Source organism: Hesperophylax consimilis, chromosome 29 (genome assembly GCF_061612785.1).
Source record: "Hesperophylax consimilis isolate HC1 chromosome 29, BYU_Hcon_1.0, whole genome shotgun sequence".
NCBI lineage: Eukaryota > Metazoa > Arthropoda > Insecta > Trichoptera > Limnephilidae > Hesperophylax > Hesperophylax consimilis.
The window spans coordinates 4,456,724-4,480,044 of NC_142864.1; the positions used below are offsets into that span (position 1 = coordinate 4,456,724).

Here is a 23,321-nt window from a genome sequence, read left to right on the forward strand (position 1 = left end):
TAAAGGTGAGGGGTAAAATCAACAGTTGGGGAACGCAGAAGGGAAAGCTGACTGTGATTCGCCAATAAATCAATCTGACAGTATATAGGCATCTCGCATTATAATATAACCATTTAGTTCTTAAAAGTAAAATCTGCTTTTGAATGAATAGACATTTTTACATAGGAGTCCAAATTCGGCAAAGTAAATTTCTTCTATTTTCAGAGTCGAATATTTTGTTTACGTATTTAGTTAAGACACTTTTATAAATGTTTCATAATTTACTTCCCAGTAAACAACGATGAGCACACTTGAGAATCGCTACAATGAGAATATATATAACATTTCGACATGTACGACAATTAGAGTAAGTTTCCCTTGCCGCTTTTAAGATTTAACAACATGTCTACAGTGTATGATGTCTCTAATATTTGTATTTGATTATTAAAGATGTGTGACTGCAATAATTATTTGTATTTGACAGTGGTGGGGAAGACGGTTCTGATGACGGGGCGAAGGGTAAATCAAGACTGGAGTCTCTGGCCGAGGAGGGCAAGCTGGGGAACGTCACTGCGGTCGTGGGAAAGGTAATCCATTTAATTAATAGTCAACGATTGCCCGCTTAGCGAAATTTTGAATTACAAAAAATATTGGCGGAATATTGATTAATTACCTATCAAATTCTTCCATTGATTATTTTACACCCTAACTAAATGACAATTTTATTTAACTAACAAAAAATATAGCTAAATGAACAGTTTTACAAGCAATAATTAGTCGAGTGAAATATCAATACAAATTGAAAATATCTCCCGAGTAAAAATAAATGCCGCCAAGGGGAATTGAACCCGCACCTTCTGATGTCCGGTCAGGTGCTCTGAACCACTGAGCTATGTCGGCTTATTTCCAACCCACCAAATGATTCAATATGTACTAGTACCTCAATCAAAAATTACTGCTTATTATATATTTTTTTCACCTATAAACAACCAACTTTATTCCCATTGAAACGCCCGTTCGCAGTATCCAAAGATACTGGGTGCGAAGCAATTGAAAAACAACCATTGTTCCACACACGACAAGATCAGCAATTCAGCGATCAAATTGAACCCTGATAAGGTTTCGGTGAAATATTTACTTACCTAGGTTAGTGATAAAAGGACAATCAAAGTGAGAGTGGGTATTTACAAGTTGTCTCCATTTTAATTTTCAGGTTGGCAACATGTTTGGTCGAGGCATCGGCGAGCTGTCGACGAAGCTGGGAGGTGCGTCAAGCTGGTTCTAGCTGTCGAGCCCCTTGCCGGTTTGCTGATCTGATCTGGTCGCCAATGTTCCACTGTCCGCCAGCTCCATTGAAGAGAGAAGCAGCTACGTTGGCCACGCAATCTGTCGGATGCCGTTGTCGATGTGTTGACCTTATATTTAGGAGACTTGAAATATACATGTTTGTTGGAGGAGCAATAGATGTCACTGTGTTTGGCCCTATTTTACAGTAAAAACACAAAGAAATGTATAAATTACATCTCAAACACTTAACTTTGGTAGAAAAATAACAAAAAAATATGACTGTGCATCACCTGGATGACACAATTTCTTTACAGTTGATTTCGATCAACTTTATTTTGGTCTGTTGTGAATAAAAACGTTTCTTCAACATTTCTATGTTGTAATTCAGACTCGGAGATGTTGCGATGATGTCTCTGAGATGCTGCAACATGATCTTAGCACTGAGGGCCAAACGCAGCTGTAACAAGTGATATCTTAAGTATTTGTTGATATATTTTAATATTGCGTAAGCGGTGATGAAAGGGGTCAGTCATTTGTACGTGGATCAAGATCCACGATGTACATTTATTAATGAAGAATTGCGTGCTTCTGCCTGGTTTATCGTTATCCTAGTGTAACACAATCCTTGGCTTAAATATATTATGAATTAGTTGTGTAAGGAAGCGAGAGTTGGTAGCAGCAGTGTTCAGTTGAGCGTGAAAAGAATTCCAACGGGAAAGTTAATTTCACGACTAACAATTTATTATTGGAAGTATTTGTGGTTCAAACGAGTGAACTTAAACATGTTAATTAATTAATAATGATAATTAAGAATATAATCATATTTCTGGCAAATTTTTTCTCCATAGCTAATCATAAATTTTGATCCTTTATTCTGTGAAGTTGTCAAATTAAAAATCTTTGTATGAAAATATATTTTCAATGCCATAGCGGAATGATATTCATATGAAATAGTTTTTCATTCCATGTCTGATGTTTATAATATTTAACCCTTCAGGCGTCTGGTAAATTGACCGTTACATTTCATAAAGATGCTGTCAGAAAGTCTGACAATTTGTGTGTATTTACGCTTCTCGATAAAATCCAAATAAATGGACCATTTCTAAACGTATCCAAAAACTGTTACATGTCTTCAAATTTTATTGTTAAAAATAAACATAATTTTTTCAAATCAAACATAAAAGTTCTAAAAATGGCTCACCTTAAATTTTTTTGTCAAAACTAATAAAATTACTGATAAAGAAAACAACAAAAAAAACACATTTTATTTGACAAATGTATTATAAACATTACTGACACCTCACTTTTTTGTCTCTTCATATAAAAATAATTTTAAAAAAATTCACAAAGTTTCTTAAATTTTTTTTCAAATTACGGTCGAAACATTCGGTTTCGTTGATTTACACATTTTAATTATTCTGTCGTTAACTTCTATATTTTAATGTAAACTTGGTGTTTTTTTTTTGTTCTAACACTGTTTAGTTCATATTTCTAACTATGACGGTAAGGAAAACAACGATTTCTATCAGACCATATGAGCTGTTCCGAATTAACTCTACGGATAATAGCTGTTTGTTAAAAAAACTGAACAAATTAGCACGAGGAGTTAATTGAAGATTAATATTGTGGAAAGTTATGTATAGTATATCTACATCTATAATAAACTATTTATATGAAAATCATTCCGCTCCGGCACCGAAGGAGTAGTCGTACATTTCGGCGACGAGTAATAAATATATATAATAGATCACAATAATTATTGCAACTGTCTAGTATTCAACACGCAAATAATTCATTATAACTCTCCCCGAATACAAAGTGAGAAATTTAGACGGTAAAAATAAAATATAATATGTTCTCGATAAAATATATTCCAATTTTTCAACGACTCTGAAAATTTGTACCACAAATGCTTCCATAATTTTTATTATAGATACAAATTGCAAATTAACTAACGCAAAATATAACCACAAACAATAATATAGGAAAGGCGACACGTAATCATCGATAGCGCTTCGGCACCAGCAAGCGAACTTTATATATTACTAAAACAAAAATGAATAAAACACTTAACACTGAAGGGATATTATTCGAAAACTTCTTAATTCCTAACTTACTTTTTCTCTCTTACTAAAAACCTTCGTTACACTTATTAACGTAGTTGCTAAAGACAAATATATTATATTATATATCTTACTCAAGCTTATGGACGATGTTCAAACATTTATATGATATATATACATATATAACGTTGGCTCTCGGGGAGTGGAATACAACCTACGATAAGCTTTGTTTGGCAATCCAATAGAAGACTTGCTAGCTGTACCTGCATTTAGCGAAGGTTCTATTAATTGCGACAAAAACGTATAAAAAACTTAATAATCTGTTACGAATCACAACTTTGACTAGAATAATCGATTGTTTAGTCTTTGCAACGTAATGTGCCGAGGGTAAAAATCGGACGAAAATAATGTAGTTAAATAAAATTAGTTGAAGATAATATTGTTAATTCTGAGTTTCAAATATGAGATTGAAAAAAATTACAAAAAATAATTAGGTCACAATTGCCGAGTGGATAGAGATGTTGTTTCGTTAAGACAGAGAACCTGGGTTCGATTCCCACTTGCAAACGTCACCTTTTTATTTTGTGTCCTGTTCTGTTTCATGTTTTAGCATTATCTTATTCTTCAATGATTAAAATGTGTTAATGTCAGATTACGGATGCAAATTTTTTTGTATTCAATGGGTACTTTTGACATTTGAGAAGTTAATAAATACGTTAGGTACTTACTTCCCACTGCGGGTCATGGGTTCAATTCGTCTGCTAATCCTCCATCATTGCACAAGAAATATTTTCTGCTTAAAACGATGATAGTAGGAGGTTTATAAATTCTGAAAAAAAGATGATAATTATTTTTTTTTACTTTCATCATTGTTTTACATGATGGTTATCTTTTTGAACAGCCGCGTTAAACTCAGTAGAAAACTAATAGATAATATTTTCTGCAGTTTTTAAGTATTTCTATGTAGAAAAGTTGTGTTTCAACTGCGATTATGGTACTGGAATCATTTTCTATATTTAGTAGATAGTTGTGTTATTTGCCCAGCAGGTTAACTAACTCTCTTACTCATTAAATTCTTACACGCTGGTTCAGTGTTGGTATGGTTACGCCGGCTTTAAGCCCAGCTTAAGGCTGTTTTAATGAGTCAAGATTTTTACTATTCTAACCTAATGCGCTGTGTAATATTTACACCATAAAGTATGAGTAAAAGTATAAGCCTTTGAAAGGAGTTCCAACCTAACCTAAACTTTCCCAACTTAACCTAGTACCAATACCTTCACACAGCAACCCCAAAGATGACGTCTTAACGGAGTTGTAAAAACTGTCTGATTGGTTTACAGTGTCAGAAAATTCCTACAGATTGTCAGATTCTCTTAGTAACGCCCCAATGAGAGATCACCATTAAAAATCAATTCTTGAAATTACTTTTGCCATGTTTGGTGACCAAATCTTAACAGCCAGGTACTTCTTAACTTTCCTCTTCTTGCTCTCCTTACCTTATCCAATTGGAGATGTCTTAGTCCCACTGAACCCGGACTGTTGGGACTCTTGCGCAGTATTTACATTTTAATAAAGCTGACACTGTTTCACTGTTAGTTATAAAACACACGGGGAACATTTAGGATACATTGCCTTATAGAATTTGCCTTGCAAACAATTTGTTCCTACTCTTTCAACCATTGCGTTCGCAATTCAAATAATATCAGATATTTAATTATAAATATTTAAGAAATGCAAAGTTACAAGTCTGGTGTAATTACCTTGATAGTAATGTATGAGCTCACCCATAGATGGCACTAGATTAGTCTATTAGGTTACCCATAGATAGAAGGATAACTTCAAGGTCCAGATATCACAATAAATGTCCAAGTGTTTATTTAAGCCGGAGTTTTATTGATTGAGAGAATTTGTGAGAAAACAACTAGGTTCGTAGATGCTTTCCCAAACACTGCTAAAATGGGTTGTATTTCACACTCTGCGACTCGACACGTACAAAAGAAAATAATTACAAAAAATTTTCTCTAAAACTGTAAAATTTAACGTAATGAAAGTTGAACGGGGACGTTGTAGAAGACACGAAGAAAAATTTGCAGTCCGTCTTTTTTTTGCTTTGCTGTCATATTTAGCGAGGTTTGCAAAATGAGGTGAAAATCAAAAAATATTGTAATCAGACCATAACGGAATTCATTTGAATCTTCATCTTTCCCGTCTCCTTACCCTCCCCACCCCAATCGGGGATGACTGGCTTGAAACAGGTGGGACTCACATTACAAATTCCCCCCAAACAAATATTTTATTTACAACAATAATGCAGAAGATGAGCTGCGAGTATGTGGTCTCATTATTGCCCTGGTTAAAGACCACCATTCAGAACCATTCCCATAACCCTCACAGCATCACAGCATGCCCCAATTGGAGATACAATAGTCTCACTGGCTGTAAGCAGTTGGAAATCTTGTGCGGTAATCACATTAAAAAAATAAAAAAACACAATATTGTACAGTGTACAGCAATAATTTGTGAATTTGTGAACCCACCATTCATAATCTAAATTATGTTTGAAATGGCTTTAGCTGTGTTTAGTGACCAGATCTGAATAACCTGGTAGTTCCCAACCTTCCTCTACTCCATCTCCTTCCCCCATACGCCCTTCAGCTGTTATTAAATAGTGAAAATGATTGTTTTAGTTTTGCAAACTGAACGAAATATGACAAATGCGATTGCTCAAGATTCTAAAAGTTACAAATCAAAAAAAAGTATTTTCTTCTACACTTATAATATAAAATTGTCTAATGAATTAATTATTGATCTTCTCACAGCTTATGCGCTTAAATTAAATTAGTACCCTATATCTTCTTCTATATATTTACTAAATCTTAAAAATTGTATTGACTAGATATAAAATTCATTAGTGAAATTCTAAATGGTACAGAGGCTCCAGTAGCATCAAGTAGCACAAACAATGTAAACATGTCATTAACATTGCTGTGACAATGTTCGTGACATTGCTAAAATGTCAGCGGTGCCACAAAATCACAGCAAACATTGTTTTAAACATTTTCAAACATTGTAGTTAACTTAGGAGCATGGTGTTCATGTATATGATACCAAAAAAGCATTACAACATTGTTTGGAATATGTTGGAACATTTTAGTTAACTTACAACTCATATGGAGCATGGTGATCATGTATATGATGCCACAAAAGCATAACAACATTGTTTGGAATATGTTGGAACATTGTAGCTAACTTTACAACTCCTCTGGGTCATGTGGTGCCACAAAAGCATCGCAACATTGTTTGAAACGTATTGGAACATTGTTAACTTTACATCTCCTCTGGAGGACTGCAATAATCTACATCATTGGAACATTGTAGCTAACTTTACAACTCCTCTGGATCATATGATGCCACAAGATCATGGCAACATTGTTTGAAACATATTGGAACATTGTTAACTTTACAACTCCTCTTGGTCACTGTGATAATGTATACGATACCGCAAAAGCAAAGCAACATTGTTTGGAACATTGAAATTAAATTTACGACTCCTCTGGGTGACTTATAATTTAATGATGATACCTCAAAAGCACAGCATCATTGTTTGGAACATCTTGGATCATTGTAGTTAACTTTACAACTCCTCTGGGTCATATAATGCCACAAAAGCATGGCAACATTGTTTGAAACATACTGGAACATTGTTAACTTTACAACTCCTCTGGGATGTTGTGTATTGCAATGCAAAACCGTTTTTTTTAATGGGAGAAGTTTGTTGAATTTCTCAATATTTTTTTAAACAGAGTAATGTTTACATTACAACATTTAAAGCATTGCAGAGGACCTTTGAAATTTTCAAACATTAATTAATACAGTTTAATTTGTAAAAGATCTGTCAGAAAAACCGCGACAACCTTTGTTCAATGGCCAATGTTAGAAATGTAGAAAATAGAAAAAGTCGTTGATATTGGATCGCTGACACCTTCTGACTGTTTTTGTGTTTTAGATTTTCTGATACGCCTATGATTTTGCTACTGGAGACTGGGTGCCATTTGGTTACTAATTTACTTGTTACTTGCTGCTGGACGAGGTAAAGAATGTTACCAACAATCTGATTGTTCGGAGAAAGATACAAAGAATCTGATTATTCGGAGAAAGATGATAACAATCTGATTGTTTGGAGAAAGATGCGAAGAATCTGATTGTTCGGGGAAAGATATGAAGAATCTGATTGTTTGTAGAAATATACGAAGAATCTGATTATTTGGAGAAAAATATGAAGAATCTGATTGTTTGGAAGGCTTTAGATAGTGGATCAAGTATATTATTCAAAACATGTCGTTTTTGTTAGGATGTTCAATACGCCAGTACAGAAACATGATTTAAAAATATCACGGAAATATTACAGAGTAACGCGTAGATAAATAATCAAATATTTTGAAGGAAATGTATAGCGCAATTATTTTTAGAGACAAACTAACATGTTAACGCCCCTCCACACTAACAAATTACGAAATCTGAGATTCAATTGAAGATCTAACTATAAATCACACAAGTTATTAAGGCTATTTTAAGATAAATACATTTTTCTATCGATTTCCATGTTCTCATTTCATATTTGCCGACGAACATCTAGACATTTCCCTTCTTCTTGGATAACCAACTGAATTAAGATTGTTTTTTTATGTTACACTTGACAAGAGCGCTCCTCTCTGTATAGTGTAAAAACGGGGAAACTATATTGCCACCCGGTTGGACAGCGTTGTGTGGCGGGTTAAGTTAAGGGCTGTGGGAAGAGATTTATTTATTTAATGCAGGTCTCGAAGAGGCCCGGATTATATGAAGGAGGAAAACAGATACCACCTGTTCTCATGAAGTCAACATCTTCTGTGTTCTGCTCATGTCCGTTGAGTTTCGCATAAGTGCACTGGTGCAAAGGGGATCGATGCTGCTAGCTCTTTCGAGCAGGCTCCATTGAAATACCTGTAGAAGAGACTCAGCACGCCTACATTGCGATAGCAATCGGTCTGTTAACAACAGGTGCAGAATCAAGTATGTTTTTCAGGTATTTTGGAGGTGATTTTTAGATTTTTTTTGTAATTTATCGTTTAGATCTTTGTTGAATCATTGATTTGTTAATATTTTTACGAGAAGTTGGTTTGTAGCGTGGAGGGGTGACAAACAAATGGAAATAAAGATTGTTTCGTGTACTGGTCTTAATTTCAAGCAGACATATCAAAAGCGCCATGTTCATTTTTTGTTTATTTGTTTGAGATTTTTGCTTCAATCAATATCATGTTCAGATATTTGAAAATTCCTTCAAATTCACTTGTAACTGTAATAAATGACATTATTTATAAATTTGACTTGAAAACTTCTCGAATACCTTAAACAATCTATAAATCTACAATGTTCATTAGCTTTTATCTGATGCATTCTCATTCTTGAAGAATTCAGCGAACACATAATAAGTATTATATTAATAGTCCTAAATACATTGTATTATATTGTGTATTACAAATACATTGTATTATATTATGTATTACAAATACATTGTATTATATCATGCATTACAAATGCATTGTATTATATTATGTATTACAAATACATTGTATTATAAATACATTATATTATATTATGTATTAAAAATACATTGTATTATATTATGTATTACAAATACATTGTATTGTACTGTGTATTACAAATACATTGTATTTTACTATGCATTACAAATGCATTGTATTATATTATGTATTGCAAATACATTGTATTATATTATGTATTACAAATACATTGTATTGTACTGTGTATTACAAATATATTGTATTTTATAATGCATTGTATTATATTATGTATTGCAAATATATTGTATTATATTATGTATTACAAATAATCGCATGATGCAGCAAAATTTTTAAACAAATCAACAAGTTTAAAGCTTAATATTTACAATGTTGTTCTACAGATTTGCGTGAGAATTTAATCAAAAATAAAATTATACACAGTGTTACTAACATTCAAAATGAATAATTATAATAAAAAATATATTTCAGATATTTTAGTAAAGAATTTAGATAAATAATACGTTATATCAAAAGAATAGAATTTTAAGTAGCCGAGTTGACACGTGTCCTTCTGTATCCAACTTGGAATGTCATCCAATGCGGCTTTGTATCGCAGATATGTTCCAGGCATCAGAACAGGCAGGAAGGTCACCAGAACATCTGAATTTCAGGCAATCATAATACGTATCTGGTTATTGAAGTGGTCTCGGAACAGTAATCTTCAATGCCTGTTTCTTCCTCTGGCTCTTAGACAGGTCTCGCAACAGCCTCTGTCACTTGAATAAACTTGTCGAATTCCATTTCACGCTTAATATGCAATAAAATTATAAATGGCACTCAGTTTCAACTTAATTACTACAAGAAGCAACTATTTATATCAGGGGAGATGGTAAAAGATGCATTAAGGCGATGCCATACGTAGTAATGCAAAATCACGTGTTTTTGGTTTGAAAATTTGGTCGCCTAGAAATGTTTCAGATGCTTTAATTAAATACTGCGAGTAGAATACATCTTGGCCTTCGAAATAATCGAGTATTTTTTAAATAAGTCTTTTTATAAGCCCAGAAAAAAATAATGTATAAGGCCTATGAAAACTGCTTTAAAGTTCAAAATCTCCTACTTACGAACCCATTTTATTGTATAATGTGGCAAATTAAGTTATTTATAAAATGATCGGTAAAAATTAAATATTTATGCCTGAACATCCACAAAATAAAATAAAAGGCACTTTTTGGCCATGTTTTTTTCTTGCATAAATCAAAACAGGCGGATGGAGTTAAGCGGGAATTTAAACCTTATCGCCATCTACGTAAAGCCTGTTATTGATAGCGGCTCGATTCAAAATATTACACGACGTAGTGCATCGCCTTAAAGTTCCATTTTTTCTTCAATCAAAGTTAAGTTTGAAGGTTAGGAAATACGAATAAATTATTAAAATAATCCAAACTAAAAATCTATTTTGTGCTTGTTTACTTTAACCCTCCGACTTCAATAGTTGTATTCATTAGACATTTAAGTTGAAATCAAGTGTTGTGTTTTTAACCCTTCGGATATGACCAACTACAGTAGCAGTTCAGTTAAATCATGACTACCTTCAGGTGCAGTGTATAGCGATAGGTTTTAGAAGTTTTGGACGCATTTCAATATTGTCCATGAAAATTCCTAAGTGAAACATTGATATTGTAGATGACTGTCGCTTATTTCAAATATATTTTTCAATACCATATTTGGCTTTGAGATATTTACAAAATATTAGCCATCTTGTAAAGGAAACAGACTTTGCATGAAGCGGAATTCGAAAACTTTACCAATGCTTGTTTAGACCTCTGTCTCTTTTAGAGGCCTATCTTTAAATATCTGTGTTTGCATTGCTGTAGGTAAGTTACAAATGCAACTTTTGGATGTATTAACATAAGTGGGATATATTTTGGACGTGTGGTCACATTCAGCAGATAATGTTGAAATTGCTAAAGGTGAGATTGGTTGCTGTGGGGAGATTTTTGTTGACAGATATTAAAAAAAAAAAAAAAAAAAACACCAAAATAAACATACAGAGTAAAATAAAAATTAAACATTCTGTACGTTTGCTAAAATCGTACATGATTATAATTGCTTAGTAAGTGTTTAATGAATAAATAAATAAATGTTTAGACAAAATATAAATACTTAGTTAAAGATTCTTGAAATCTATCTTTTACAAATATTTCAGTAAAATGTCTACTGTGAGATCAAATATTTAAGACAATTTACATTCTTAAGACTTCTTGCATTTGTTGAATATTGATTTATTGTAAATTTCTTAGAAATCTCATTTATCGTATAAAGTTTAAAACTTATCAAACTAAAATGATTCTTCTCCCTAACGAATCAATCTCTCGTCACACAAATAAGTCTCGTTCGATTTGTATCCAGAGTTCAATATATTGTTTTTTTATTTATAAAATTATACTTAGAAATAAACTGTAAAAAATTTCCTGTTAATTGCTAAATTGATTGTTATAAGTACTTATTATTAATTTGAAAATGTTTTAACGGGGGATCAAACAAACACTATTATTACAGTAACTAACTGGAATAAACTTTTATTATTAATATTGTTTTAATATTTAGAAGTTGATTTATGTAAAAAGTTTAAACTAAAATATTTTTTTTTTATAACACTGTCAAAATCGTAGTATCGGGTTGTTATAAAATTGATTTAAATTAATTGAATTTGTTTCAAACTGGTGACAATTAAATAGACGATCGGTGACATTTTAATTTTTAGACATTTTTTCAATTTGATAAAACGCTGATATGAACCGAGAATTGACTTGACTGTTATGATTCATGGCATGTCGCGATTGGATCAAAATCTGAAACGGGTTGAGAATCGGCATTTAATGTGAAGTGTTGAAATGTTAAATTCAAAATAGGACCGATCGTCAATTTGATGGTCATCAAATTTTAAATATGAAAACAACGATAAATATGGCCGACCGTTGAAATGCAAGAATGCATTCTCTGAGTGTGGCCATTAAAAAAGTATTGCCAGAGTATAAAATATAATTAAATCTAATTCCTCAGGTAGGAATATGTGTCGGTCACAAAGTAAAAGCAATAATTGTATCACTTAAAACAAAAATATTGTAGATTCAATAAAAAATGCAAAAACATAATGTTAGCTTTTGTAGAACTGTAAACGGTAGTTATTTAATAATGCACAGCTTAATAAAATATAATAACTAGGAACAGGATTCTTTAGCCTAAACAGGACATCACCTTTAGAGAAAAATAATGGAGGCTGTCTCAGAAATTTAAATGTAACATTGTCATCAAATGACGCCATTTTGTTTTTTTGACATTCGAAAGATCCCCGTTAAAGGACGATTGTATGTCCGTTTCAGGTTTTGAACAAATTGTGATTAGAACAGAAGTACAACTGTCAAGTTGTTATGTTTTTCAGCTGATTACAATTTGATAGAAGGCTTAAATGGATCTAGAATCTGTGTTTAACGAGAACCTTTCAAATATTATTTTTTATTTATTACAAAATAATAAGTTATAATGTATTATTCCCAGTGAGTTTACGAAACTCATTTCGGGAAAGACAACATTAGATTAAAGATAAGACAACATAGATATATTAAAATAAATAAACGCAGAAGTTATTTTGTAGTTCCAAAGAAATAATGTGTCAGTCATTAATAAAACTGCTGAGGAAATAGCTTTTAAGAGCTTTTGCCAATGTTTTTTTTGTTCGTTGCCGGAAGTTTCAGATTTCTAGGTAATGCGTTATATTGCTTCTATTATATTGTTTTATTAAAAAAAAAAAAAAAAACGCTTATCGGCCATTTGTTGACATTGTTAAATTCGAATTTCTTTGAGACACCTCAACCTAAGTGTTTTACATATTGCAACGTTATTATGTGTTTAAAAATTAAATTATTACTCTCTAAAGGTCCTGTTTTTGCGACAGGCATTCGGGTCCTAATAAAAAATAATAACGATCATGTGACTATAAAAGCAATAAATAACTAAGCGGACAAAACAGAAAAAGGGTATTATTACATAAATTATTAACGATCTCACTAATAAAAATCTATTTGTTGAAACATGTTTCTTTAAAATATCTTGTAATCAAGGGTCGCCACCGCACCCAGATGCGCAATTCGGTAGATTATTGTAATAGGTACTTATTTACGTAGAAGAATAATCTAAATCTGATTTTAAAATGTCCTCTTACAGCATATAAGTAGGTATATCAAATTAAATGCAAAAAAATTGTGCTTATACAATAAAAAAAAAAAATTTGGTCGTTTTTTTTTGTTTTAGCGCGACGGCGGCATCTCTCACAGCGCCCCTGCCGCTCATAATTTAATAATTTTTTTGCTGTCAAATTAGTAATGACACTGCATTAAATTATTTTGACTCTGGGTACATATCTGAATATTCTCATTTGGTTATATAATATTAGAGTTACATTATATTTATAAAAAAAATGCCTTTTCGGATGAGGATTGTTGCGATATGAAGTATTATTATGAAAAAACGCTTGATGTAAAGATGAACATTAATAATTTCAAACAATATCACAAATAAAAGTATTTGCATCATCATGTTTGGTTTTTTATTATATTCTATTTAAATATTTCATAATCATACACTGGACTACCTATTCTACCCGGTGGATACTTCCATGCAATACCTTGTAAAAAAAGTATTCCAAAATAATGGTGGATAGGTTTCCTTGAATAAAAATAAAATTCATTATTGTTTGTTGCATCTTAGCCCTCTTCCATCATGGGGCCTTTAGGGAACTGGAAGGACGAAGTCCGCTTCAGGGAACCAAGGAGGAGTGGAGAGGAGAGCTGAGACCACCTCCATGAACTCATTTCTTGTGGAACCTTCAGGGAACCAAAAGGAAGTGCAGAAGAGAGATGAGGCTCTCTTCCCTCTTGGGCCCTCAGGGAACGAAGGGGTAGTGGACTCTTCCATTGTTCTTCAGGGAACTAAGGAGGAGTGGAAAGGAGAGATGAGGCCCTCTTCTCTCGTGGGGCCGTCAAGGAACCAAGGGGAGTGGACTCTTCCATCATGGGGCCTTCAGGGTACCAACCGGGATTGGACTCTTCCCCCATGGGGCCTTCGGCGAACCAAGGAGGAGTGGAGAGGAGAGATGAGGCCCTCTTCCCTCATGGGACCTTTAGGGAACCAAGGAGGAGAGATGAGGCCACCTCCGTGAACTCTTCCCTTGTGGGGCCTTCAGGGAACCAAAGGGGAGTGGAGAGGAGAGATGAGGCTCTCTTCCCTTCAGGGAACCAAGGGGGATTTAAGAGGAGAGATGAGACTTGGAAAGACACATTGTTGAACCAGAAGACATAGCCGCATATACAATAACAACCCTGGTGAACTGTATAAAAGGGACTGGGTTGTTGTTAAAGGAACGAGGTAAAATGGGAGATAGCACAATGGGCCTATGGCCTAAGTGCTCACGGGAACTATATTAACCTGTTAACCGGGCGGGACGTATAAATACGTCAAACGCAAACAGTATCGGGTACGGGTAAGACATATGAATACGTCCTTGAAATATATGTTGCGCCCTGGAACGAGCGGGACTTATATTTCCGAGCATATCACACGGAAATTGAGTTTTTAATTTTTACATATTTTAAACTCAATTTTTCTCTTTTATCTGTGTGCTTTTGTATATTTTCCTGTAATTAATACCTTTTTTATATTTTTTGTAATCTTTATAATTGTCTGTAAAGTTTCTATTTTTTTAATTCGATGTTTTAATTTTTATAATGCATAAATGAAAAAAAATAATAATTTGAAATTACGTCCTCCGGGCGTGACGTACTGATACGACCTAGTGAAGGAGTTCGCGCCCGTCGTATGCTGCGTAATTCAAAACGGAATTCCCCGGTTAACAGGTTATTTATAGTAAACCGTCTCCGCTCTATAAATAAAAATTATTGCATCTTAACGCTTTGCATTCCTATTTTTTTTTTTAATTACCTACTACCAACTCCTTAATTAATTTACAAAAAAGGGATAAAAAGTGGCCTCAATAAAAAGTTAAACAAAAAATTTTAAAATATGTAATTTTTATTACTCTTTCTTTACATAGAGCACAAAAAACATAGAAATATATAAAATTAACAACTTAATATGCCCTTATTCACTTAAACTTTTTCAGTGTGTGGTATTTCTTGGATGGAGGACAGTAAAAACAAATGTAAATACACAAACAGAACAAAATATTATATGATAACAAGTGAATAGATATCTTTGAGAATCCTTTGTTATGTGTTGGGAGAAATCCCTCAGCGCTTTCTATTGTTACGCAGGTAGACAGGCAAGTACCTACCTACTTACATGCGTCGCAACCAAATAACTGCGCAGTGCATTTACAAGGTTAAAAATAATACGATTTTAAAAATTATCTAAAAGGCGAAACTTGACGAGATATATGTATTTTGCGTATTCGGAATATTCAGAATGAGATATAAAGTGTTTAAAAGAAAAAAAAATACATTTGATAATTTAAATTATTTTTCGAAATTGCGTTACTATAATGTCGAGTATGACTCGACATAGGAGTTGGTGTAAGAAATATAATGTCGAGCCACACTCGACAAAGGAGTGGTAAGGGTTAATTTTATTTAAAGTAAAAACTACTTCATAAAAATCGTAACAAAGATTATCCACTATCATTATTTGGTACAGGCACATTTGATACATCAAGGAATGTAGCACCGTGATAAGGGAGTCCAGTGTATGTAACTATGTACATCCCAGGGTGGGATTTGGCCTCTTCTGAAAATGATCTCCGCTGGCTTCATTCCGTCCTTCCCGTCCTGCTCCTCTCCCATGCAGTCTACCCCCTCCTCCTCGGTCTTCCACTGGGGCACTTAGTGACTCCAGTGTCCTGTCATCTGGCATTATTTCATGCATATCCAGCCCTTCTTGGGTCAGTCTTTGGGACTTACAGAATCTTATGGTGCTATTCCACCGAGGCAACATTGTAGCATGCGGCAATGATGCATGCTACGCACAGTCTTTCAATCGAAGCAAGACAAAGCGAAAAGAAGCAAGTATCTTTGCCGGGATGCGGGTCACCTGGTTCCATAATATTTTATCAAAATGACAATTAAACCCATCTACAAAAAGCGATATAGAGTCATTAAAAGTGATGAAACAAAAACTAGGTGAAATAGTTTCATCACTTTTCATGATATTATATCACTTTTTGTAGGTGTATTGAGCTGACACATCTCGACACGTTAAAATGTGTCGAACATTGCCATTATACAACAGTCAGCCAATCAGTGTGGCTTATATATATACAGGGTGTATCGGCACTAACCCGACAAACTTTAACCAGCTATTCCTTAGCACATTTGGAGTAAAAAATGTTATGGGCACTTTGCTGTCCGGTAGCATTTTTTTTTCAATTAAAAACAAAAATAAATAAAATTTCCACACTACATCACTGTCATTGGCATTGCGTTTCGTGTTCAACAGCTGTTATAAGCAAGTATGTCAAAAAGCGTCTTCGCTCTTTCGCACACACTAAATAATAATAGTTAAAAATGAGACTAATGGTGCCGTGCCATTTCGTTGTGATTGTAAGTGTGCACCAATATAGGTACACACGTGCATTATTCAACGGAATTCGAATAAAATATTTGCCAGATGGGTTTTCAAACTTTGACAAAGGATAAAACAGTGGATACATGTGGTGAAAATATGAATAATAAATTTTTTATTAAATAAAAACTTTACCGGACAGCAAAGTGCAAATAAGATTTTTTACTCCAAATATGCTAAGGAATAGCTGGTTAAAGTTTGTCGGGTACATGCCGATACACCCTGTATAGGCTTATAGTTATAACCAAATATGCAGTCGCCGCGACCATTCGTAAAGATATGTTTCACCAAAATGATGTTGTCTCCATAGAATCATTTTGACGAATGCTATAAGAATAGACGACAAACCGCATGCGATGCGGGGAGTCGGAGGGGAGGGGAGGATTGGGTACGACTGACATTTATTTCATATATTAACTGTTGTAGTGTTATCCAATTTCAGATAAATGCGTATATGTCCGCGTGATTACTACCAAAAGTTGATGGAATGCATTGTCATCGATAACGAGTCTATCCGCCGAGTTTCAACTCGATAGGATGTCGGGAAGTGGTTTAATTTCCAAGATTTGCATTCATTCATTAATAAAAACAAAATCGGAATTCAAATATGTAGATGTATGTATTTAAAAAAACCCTGAAAATGATATGAAATAATAAATTAGTCTAGAAATGTTTCATATAATATTTTCAGTTTATTTCTGCAAATATGTGCACAAAAATATCTCAATTTGTGATGTCTTTTCATTTACAACTAATGAGTAAAAAATGTACAAGTATGTAGTATGTATGTACAAGAATCAAACGCAATACATATTGAAATCCCAAATCTGATGGATAACTTATTTACATGACAGATTTTTACAAGCTGTTTAAAACATAGAATAGATTATTTCATAATACAGAAAACACAAATTGTAAAAATTGTAATATGTAACATATTCTTCATATCATATCATATTCTTCGATGTGTGTTTTAAATATATATATATCATTTTTCAGCACGCAAAACTGCTAAGTGATATGAAACACATTGTTCAGAAAAGAAAAAAACAACATACAAGTGGAACAGTAGGTACCCTCCACTAATCCGCAACCACGAAAACCTGGCTAACGTCCAATTAGTGAATGCTGCAGTTTATAGTGCATACATACTAAACATGCTAAAAATTAATTAAACAGGTATTTTGTAAAAACCAGAGTAAGGATTAGACAGAGCTGCCCATAAGGGCGAGGGGAACAAACCAAGTGGCGCAAAGCAAGGGGGAATGGCGTGGTCAGTATACAGGCACCTCGCATTGTAATTTTTTTTTTTTTATATATTAACTCCACACAGGAGGCCCTGAAGAAAATAATTTCCCTCAGGGCCTATGTCACCTTTGGGGATGCTGTGTGGAGGGTCTTTTTGTGGAGAAGGAGTGAACATGGGTCTTGAAGAGTCCCATGTTGTAGGAGGGAGGAAACACAGAGGCCGGTAGCTTGTTCCACAGCCGAGCTGTTGAACTTAAGAACGAATCGTAGAAGCGACCCGTTCTCATGTGAAAAATATCAACCGTGTACAGATGTTGGGCGCGCGTTTGGCGTGTATCCCGACTACGCACCGGTGCCGAAGGGATCAATGATGCTAGTTCCTCAGAGCATCTTCTATTGTAATACCGATAGAACAAGGACAGCATACCTACCTGACGCCTGTGCTCTAAAGATTGCAGTCCGTTTGTTAAGATTGGGGAATCTATCAAACGGACCGCCCGTTTCTGCACAGAGTCAAGGGTTTTTTCAGGTATTTAGGGGCTCCGGACCAGAGATGGCTGCCAAATTCGACAGTAGGGCGCACTTGCGATTTGTACAGGGTCAGCAGTTGTGTACTATTAAAGTATCTGCGGGCCCTGTACAGTACGCCCAGCTTCTGAGAGGCCAGCTTTACTCTGGCTTCGATGGAGCCCCCGTACCTGAGCTGGTCACTTATAGTTACACCAAGCATACCAATGGAAGGCCTGTTCGGAAGATTGCTTCCGTTGAAGGAGACTAGATTATCATTTGGATCCCTTTTAGACGTAATCAGACAGGATTGGGTCTTTGAAACATTAAATTCGACGAGATTATTTTTACCCCAGGAGGAAATACTCTCGAGATAACCGTCCATTCTCTGCTTCAAAGCCCTCCGAGCCGTTGGAGTTTGTATGCCCTTTGGGGGCTTGTCAAACAAAAAGCTATCATGAACTGTACTGTCATCCGCGTAACAATGAATCAGTGCACAGTATATAATCAGTAATATCACCATTTAGAGCGTAAAAATAAAATCCGTTTAGTTACTAGTTCCTTTTACAATGGCACGCAAATTGCTGGCTGCGTAAAAATCTACATATCTCAAATCGGGTAGACAAAAGTTCGGGCTTGTTTCCAAAATTTAATATTTTGTTATACTATTTATTTAGACACTTTTACATGTGTTATATTTTACCAGCCGTACTCAATTTTAGCTTCGCTACGCCAGACAATTTGTTCAAGAACAAAGATTCAGATCCTGCATAGAAAAGTCCTACAATCGACTGTGCTGCAAACCGTTGCCTTTAGAACTTGACTTTTCTGCGCAGGGTCTCGTTATGTGTGCTGTTTGGTGTTTAACGTACGACTGACGTCGTAGAAAATTCAAAGCATTCCAAACCCTTACGGTACCAAAAATATAAGCGAGTCTAGACACGCTGCGAACTACTGAATTTGACACATAAATAACAGTCAATGTGTTTTCAACTAGTAAAAATAATGGCAGATTGTCGTTATTGCCATTCGATCTGTAATCGTTAGATATTGGATTGTACGCACTATCAAAATGTTGTTGGATAATTCAGCAACGGATTACAGAGAGAGTGAATCATAAACATAATAATAAAATGTCAGCACACAAAACCGCATAATCGAATTGTTCACGAAAGAGAAAAAAAAGAACAACATGGTATGCGGTATTTTCGTTGGAAATCAAGAACAATTTGTCAATAAAATTGAATATTTTGCATTCTTTTCATAAACATAATCGGAGAAAAAATGATAACTATTCATCATCGGATGATATGCAATTTTTAGGAGATTGAATCTCAAGATATATTTTCGTTTTTTGCATTATTATCAATTTCTTTAAGCATATATTTTGGCAAGGTAAGTGCATATTTTAGCTTTGATAGTACATAATATGCATATATCGCCATTTTGATAGTGCATACAATCCAATGTCTAATGATTACGAATCGAATGGCATTAAAATGTCACTTTTTTGAAAAATTGTTACATATGAAGTATTGCACGCCAAACGACAATATTTTAAGTTGTTAGTATTTTTAACAACATTATAACTGTTTCCGACATAGGCTTTTTATGCATTCATTTGGACATACGTGCCGACGTGTTTTGACGGCCGGCGTGGTCTAGTGGTATACGCTTTCGACTACAGATCCGAAGGTCGCGGGTTCGAACCCGGCGTGCGCAAATAAATTTTATTTGATTAATTTGTGTTATTTCACAATTAATTCATTTAAAATAATATATAGTATATTTGCGGCACGTTCCAGAGTGGAAGATACTCTCAGTATCGCCCTGGTGTAAGACCACCATTCAGAATTGAAACGTTGCTTGAAATGGCTTTAGCCGTGTTTGGTGACCAGATCTGAATAGCCAGGTACTTCCCCACCTTCCTCTTCCCCATCTCCCTCCCCTCCCCAATACCCTCAGCCTCACAACATACCCCAATTGGGGATGCCATAGTCTCACTGGCTCCAGACGGGAGCAGTTGGGACTCTTGTGCGGTAATACTGTAAAAAAAAAAAAAAAAAAAAAATACGTACAAACAACATAAATTTACAGAAGTGGCAATCGGCGCATGAGTCAATCGTAAATCATAGTATGTGCGTAGTGGTTGGGTTAATGATAAATAATTAACAACGATATACATTCCCAACTGCAAAATAATTTGTATACCGGCTGTATTTATCAAAGATTGTCTTAATTGTTTGTATATCTAGTGTAAAACTGTCATAAATGACATTCTTCACTTTTTTTTTTCATTTTCAGGGTCAGTAGGATTGTATTAAACTTAACCCATTTTTTAGGTTAAATGTAATGTAAATTAGTCCTAAACGATAAACCAAGTAATGTTGTAAGTATAAAAGTACGTAGCACAGTTTTACATTCATATAAATATTGTTTTTCTACCTTGTTTTTTTAGTGCAAAGCTATCCATGTGGATATTTGGTACAGTTTTACATTGATAATTATAGTCTTAGGTTCTCGATCGATTATGGCAAAAACCCTATAATATTAATAATAATTCACTCCAGTAAAATATTTGCAGTATCAACAACTCTGGCCGCTAGAGGTAATAGTGTAGCATGTTAACATTGACATTCCTTTCAATAGTGGTTTTGAATTTTCTAATTTGTGTTCTGATCAATAATGACATATAAAAATATCCCACAAAGTACGTTCGTGAGTGCAGTTTACGGATGTAATAATTACAAACAACAAAAACACTCAAAGTCGTTTTTCAGGATTCCTAAAAACGTTTACAGGTTAGTTGCTGAAATGAGTTTGTGAAATCCTAGTAAATAAAATGTTCTTCATTACATAAAAAGAGAAATTAACAAACAAGAAAATTTATCAGAGTTAATATTTTTTTATGCACGAGACAAAAGTACATAGTAAGATAGTACGTAGGTTAGCTATTTTTTTAGATTTCTATAATTTACTAGCTGGTATACTCTCTACTTTCTATAAATATAATTTCCATGTAAACATATAAACCTTCCGGAAGAAATTCTCAATAGGATAGTGAAAAACCGTATCAAAATTAGTTGAGTAGTTTAGTAGAATTAAGCGCACAAACAGACACTTTATTTTATACTATTTAGAGAATAACGTAATATAAAGAATATATTTCACATAAAATCCAAATGTATGAAAGAAAAACAAGTGCTAGGAGACGCTAGTGTAACATGTTGCCATCAGAATGCATGAGCAAAACGCAGTAGTCGAAGGTATTATTAATATTATAGGGTCTTTGATTACAGACATCTATTTATTTTTCATTTTGAAGTTGTCTTAAAATTGTATGTGTAAAACAATCCCAAACGTCACAATGTTGGGGTTAGGATTATGTTTCAGTGTTAAAATACCTATACATACAAACATATTTAGACATAAAATGATACGTTAGAAAAAACATTACTTGTAACATATCTCTCTATCACACTTGAAGGTAAACGAAATCAGAAAAAATGCTCTCTTGGGCAATTTACTGTTTGTTGTATAGGATAGTTTTACACCTAAGACGATATTTGTATGGTTTTGGACAATAGCGCCATTCTTCACCCCCAGTGGCGAAGCTTGGAACTAGTTTTATAGTTTAGGACAATCTTACACTAGATAGAAAATTTGTCTGTCCAACTTAACTCTTGCTCTAAACTAAATTTTCAGCTCACAATGTCATTCCCATCTTGAGCTATGATGCTCTAATGTTTCCATTCGGAATTATAGCTCGATAGAAATTATTAGGTATTTTTTTCGAAGAATGATTTTCACATAATCATTTACACATTAAGGTTGGGATGTTTCAACATCTCGTCATATTTGATCACCGTCAAATCGAAGATCAGCGCCATTTTGAAATTTTGGCATTTGAACGTCTCCTGTTAAACATGAAACAACCCAACCTTAATTTTAACACATTTTTCATGAAATTGAGACAGATAAGCAAAACTTAAAAAAAAAAAGAAAAATATATAAAATGTGATGATAAGTTCTTATATACGATGAAAACATCATGATTTTTATTTGTACAAATATGGTATAATGGTGTATATTTACCTACACAAATTCTTAAATAATAATATACAAAATTAAATTTTGTACATAAATAATATAAGTACCTACTTATAGGTAGCGCAATTAAATTTGACCCAAATGACACACCCTTAGGATTGTGCGTATTGGTGCATATTATTATATATACACTTGTAATAGTGATGTCTTGCCAAGTCACTGAGAAAAAGTATTTTATCTTTGAAAAGAAACAACAAATATATACGATCGACGAATTTGAATAAGTATCCATAAAAAAAAAATTGTGCTATAAATTAACTTTTTTCAATTTCACTGGAATTTTCTTTTGTGATGTTTGAAATATGCAAGCAATCCATCTGCATATGAGTAGGTACTGTGTTAGAGTGAACTCTGGCGGCAATACCTATAATAACATTTATAAGTGATATAATTTGGATAAATATTAGAATTTATAAAAACTAATATGTAAGCATTAACCCCTTGGGTCACGTAGTGCTATATCTGTCACGAAAATTCGCGATCCAATAAAAGTAGTTTTATCTCTTCTTCGATTACAGTCGGACATTATAATAAAAACAGATTTAGAAAGAGAGAACACCAAGCTTTATGTTTGCATTTAAAAGTTTACCATAGACCCTCCTGAATAATTTGAAATAATTCTATAACAGAATAAAAATTGAAGTGACAGTAATCTTTATAAGATGTTTGTTTAAGGCGATGCACTATGTCGTGTAATATTTTAAGTTGAGCCGCTATCAATAACAACCCTTACGTAGATGGCGATAAGGTTTAAATTCCCGCTTAACACATCTGCCTGTTTTGATTTATGCAAGAAAAAAACATGGCCAAAAAGTGCCTTTTATTTTATTTTGTGGATGTTCAGGCATAAATATTTAATTTTTTTCCGATCATTTTATAAATAACTTAATTTGCCACATTATACAATAAAATTATAACCGAAAATGGG

At 33.7% G+C, this 23,321-nt stretch overlaps 1 protein-coding gene across 5 annotated transcripts in view; it reads left to right on the forward strand.

Annotated features, from left to right (window-relative positions):
* The window catches only part of LOC149409788 (calcium-dependent secretion activator-like), a 53,918-nt gene extending 49,709 nt beyond the window's left edge, over positions 1-4,209 (forward strand). For all 5 annotated transcript variants that reach the window (XM_089649343.1, XM_089649342.1, XM_089649338.1 and 2 more), the window contains 2 exons: positions 464-566; positions 1,193-4,209. In XM_089649343.1, coding sequence (XP_089505469.1) covers positions 464-566; positions 1,193-1,264 — 175 coding nt within the window. In that variant the 3' untranslated portion in view covers positions 1,265-4,209. The remainder of the gene's footprint in view (positions 1-463; positions 567-1,192) is intronic.
* The last annotated feature ends 19,112 nt before the right edge of the window (positions 4,210-23,321 follow it).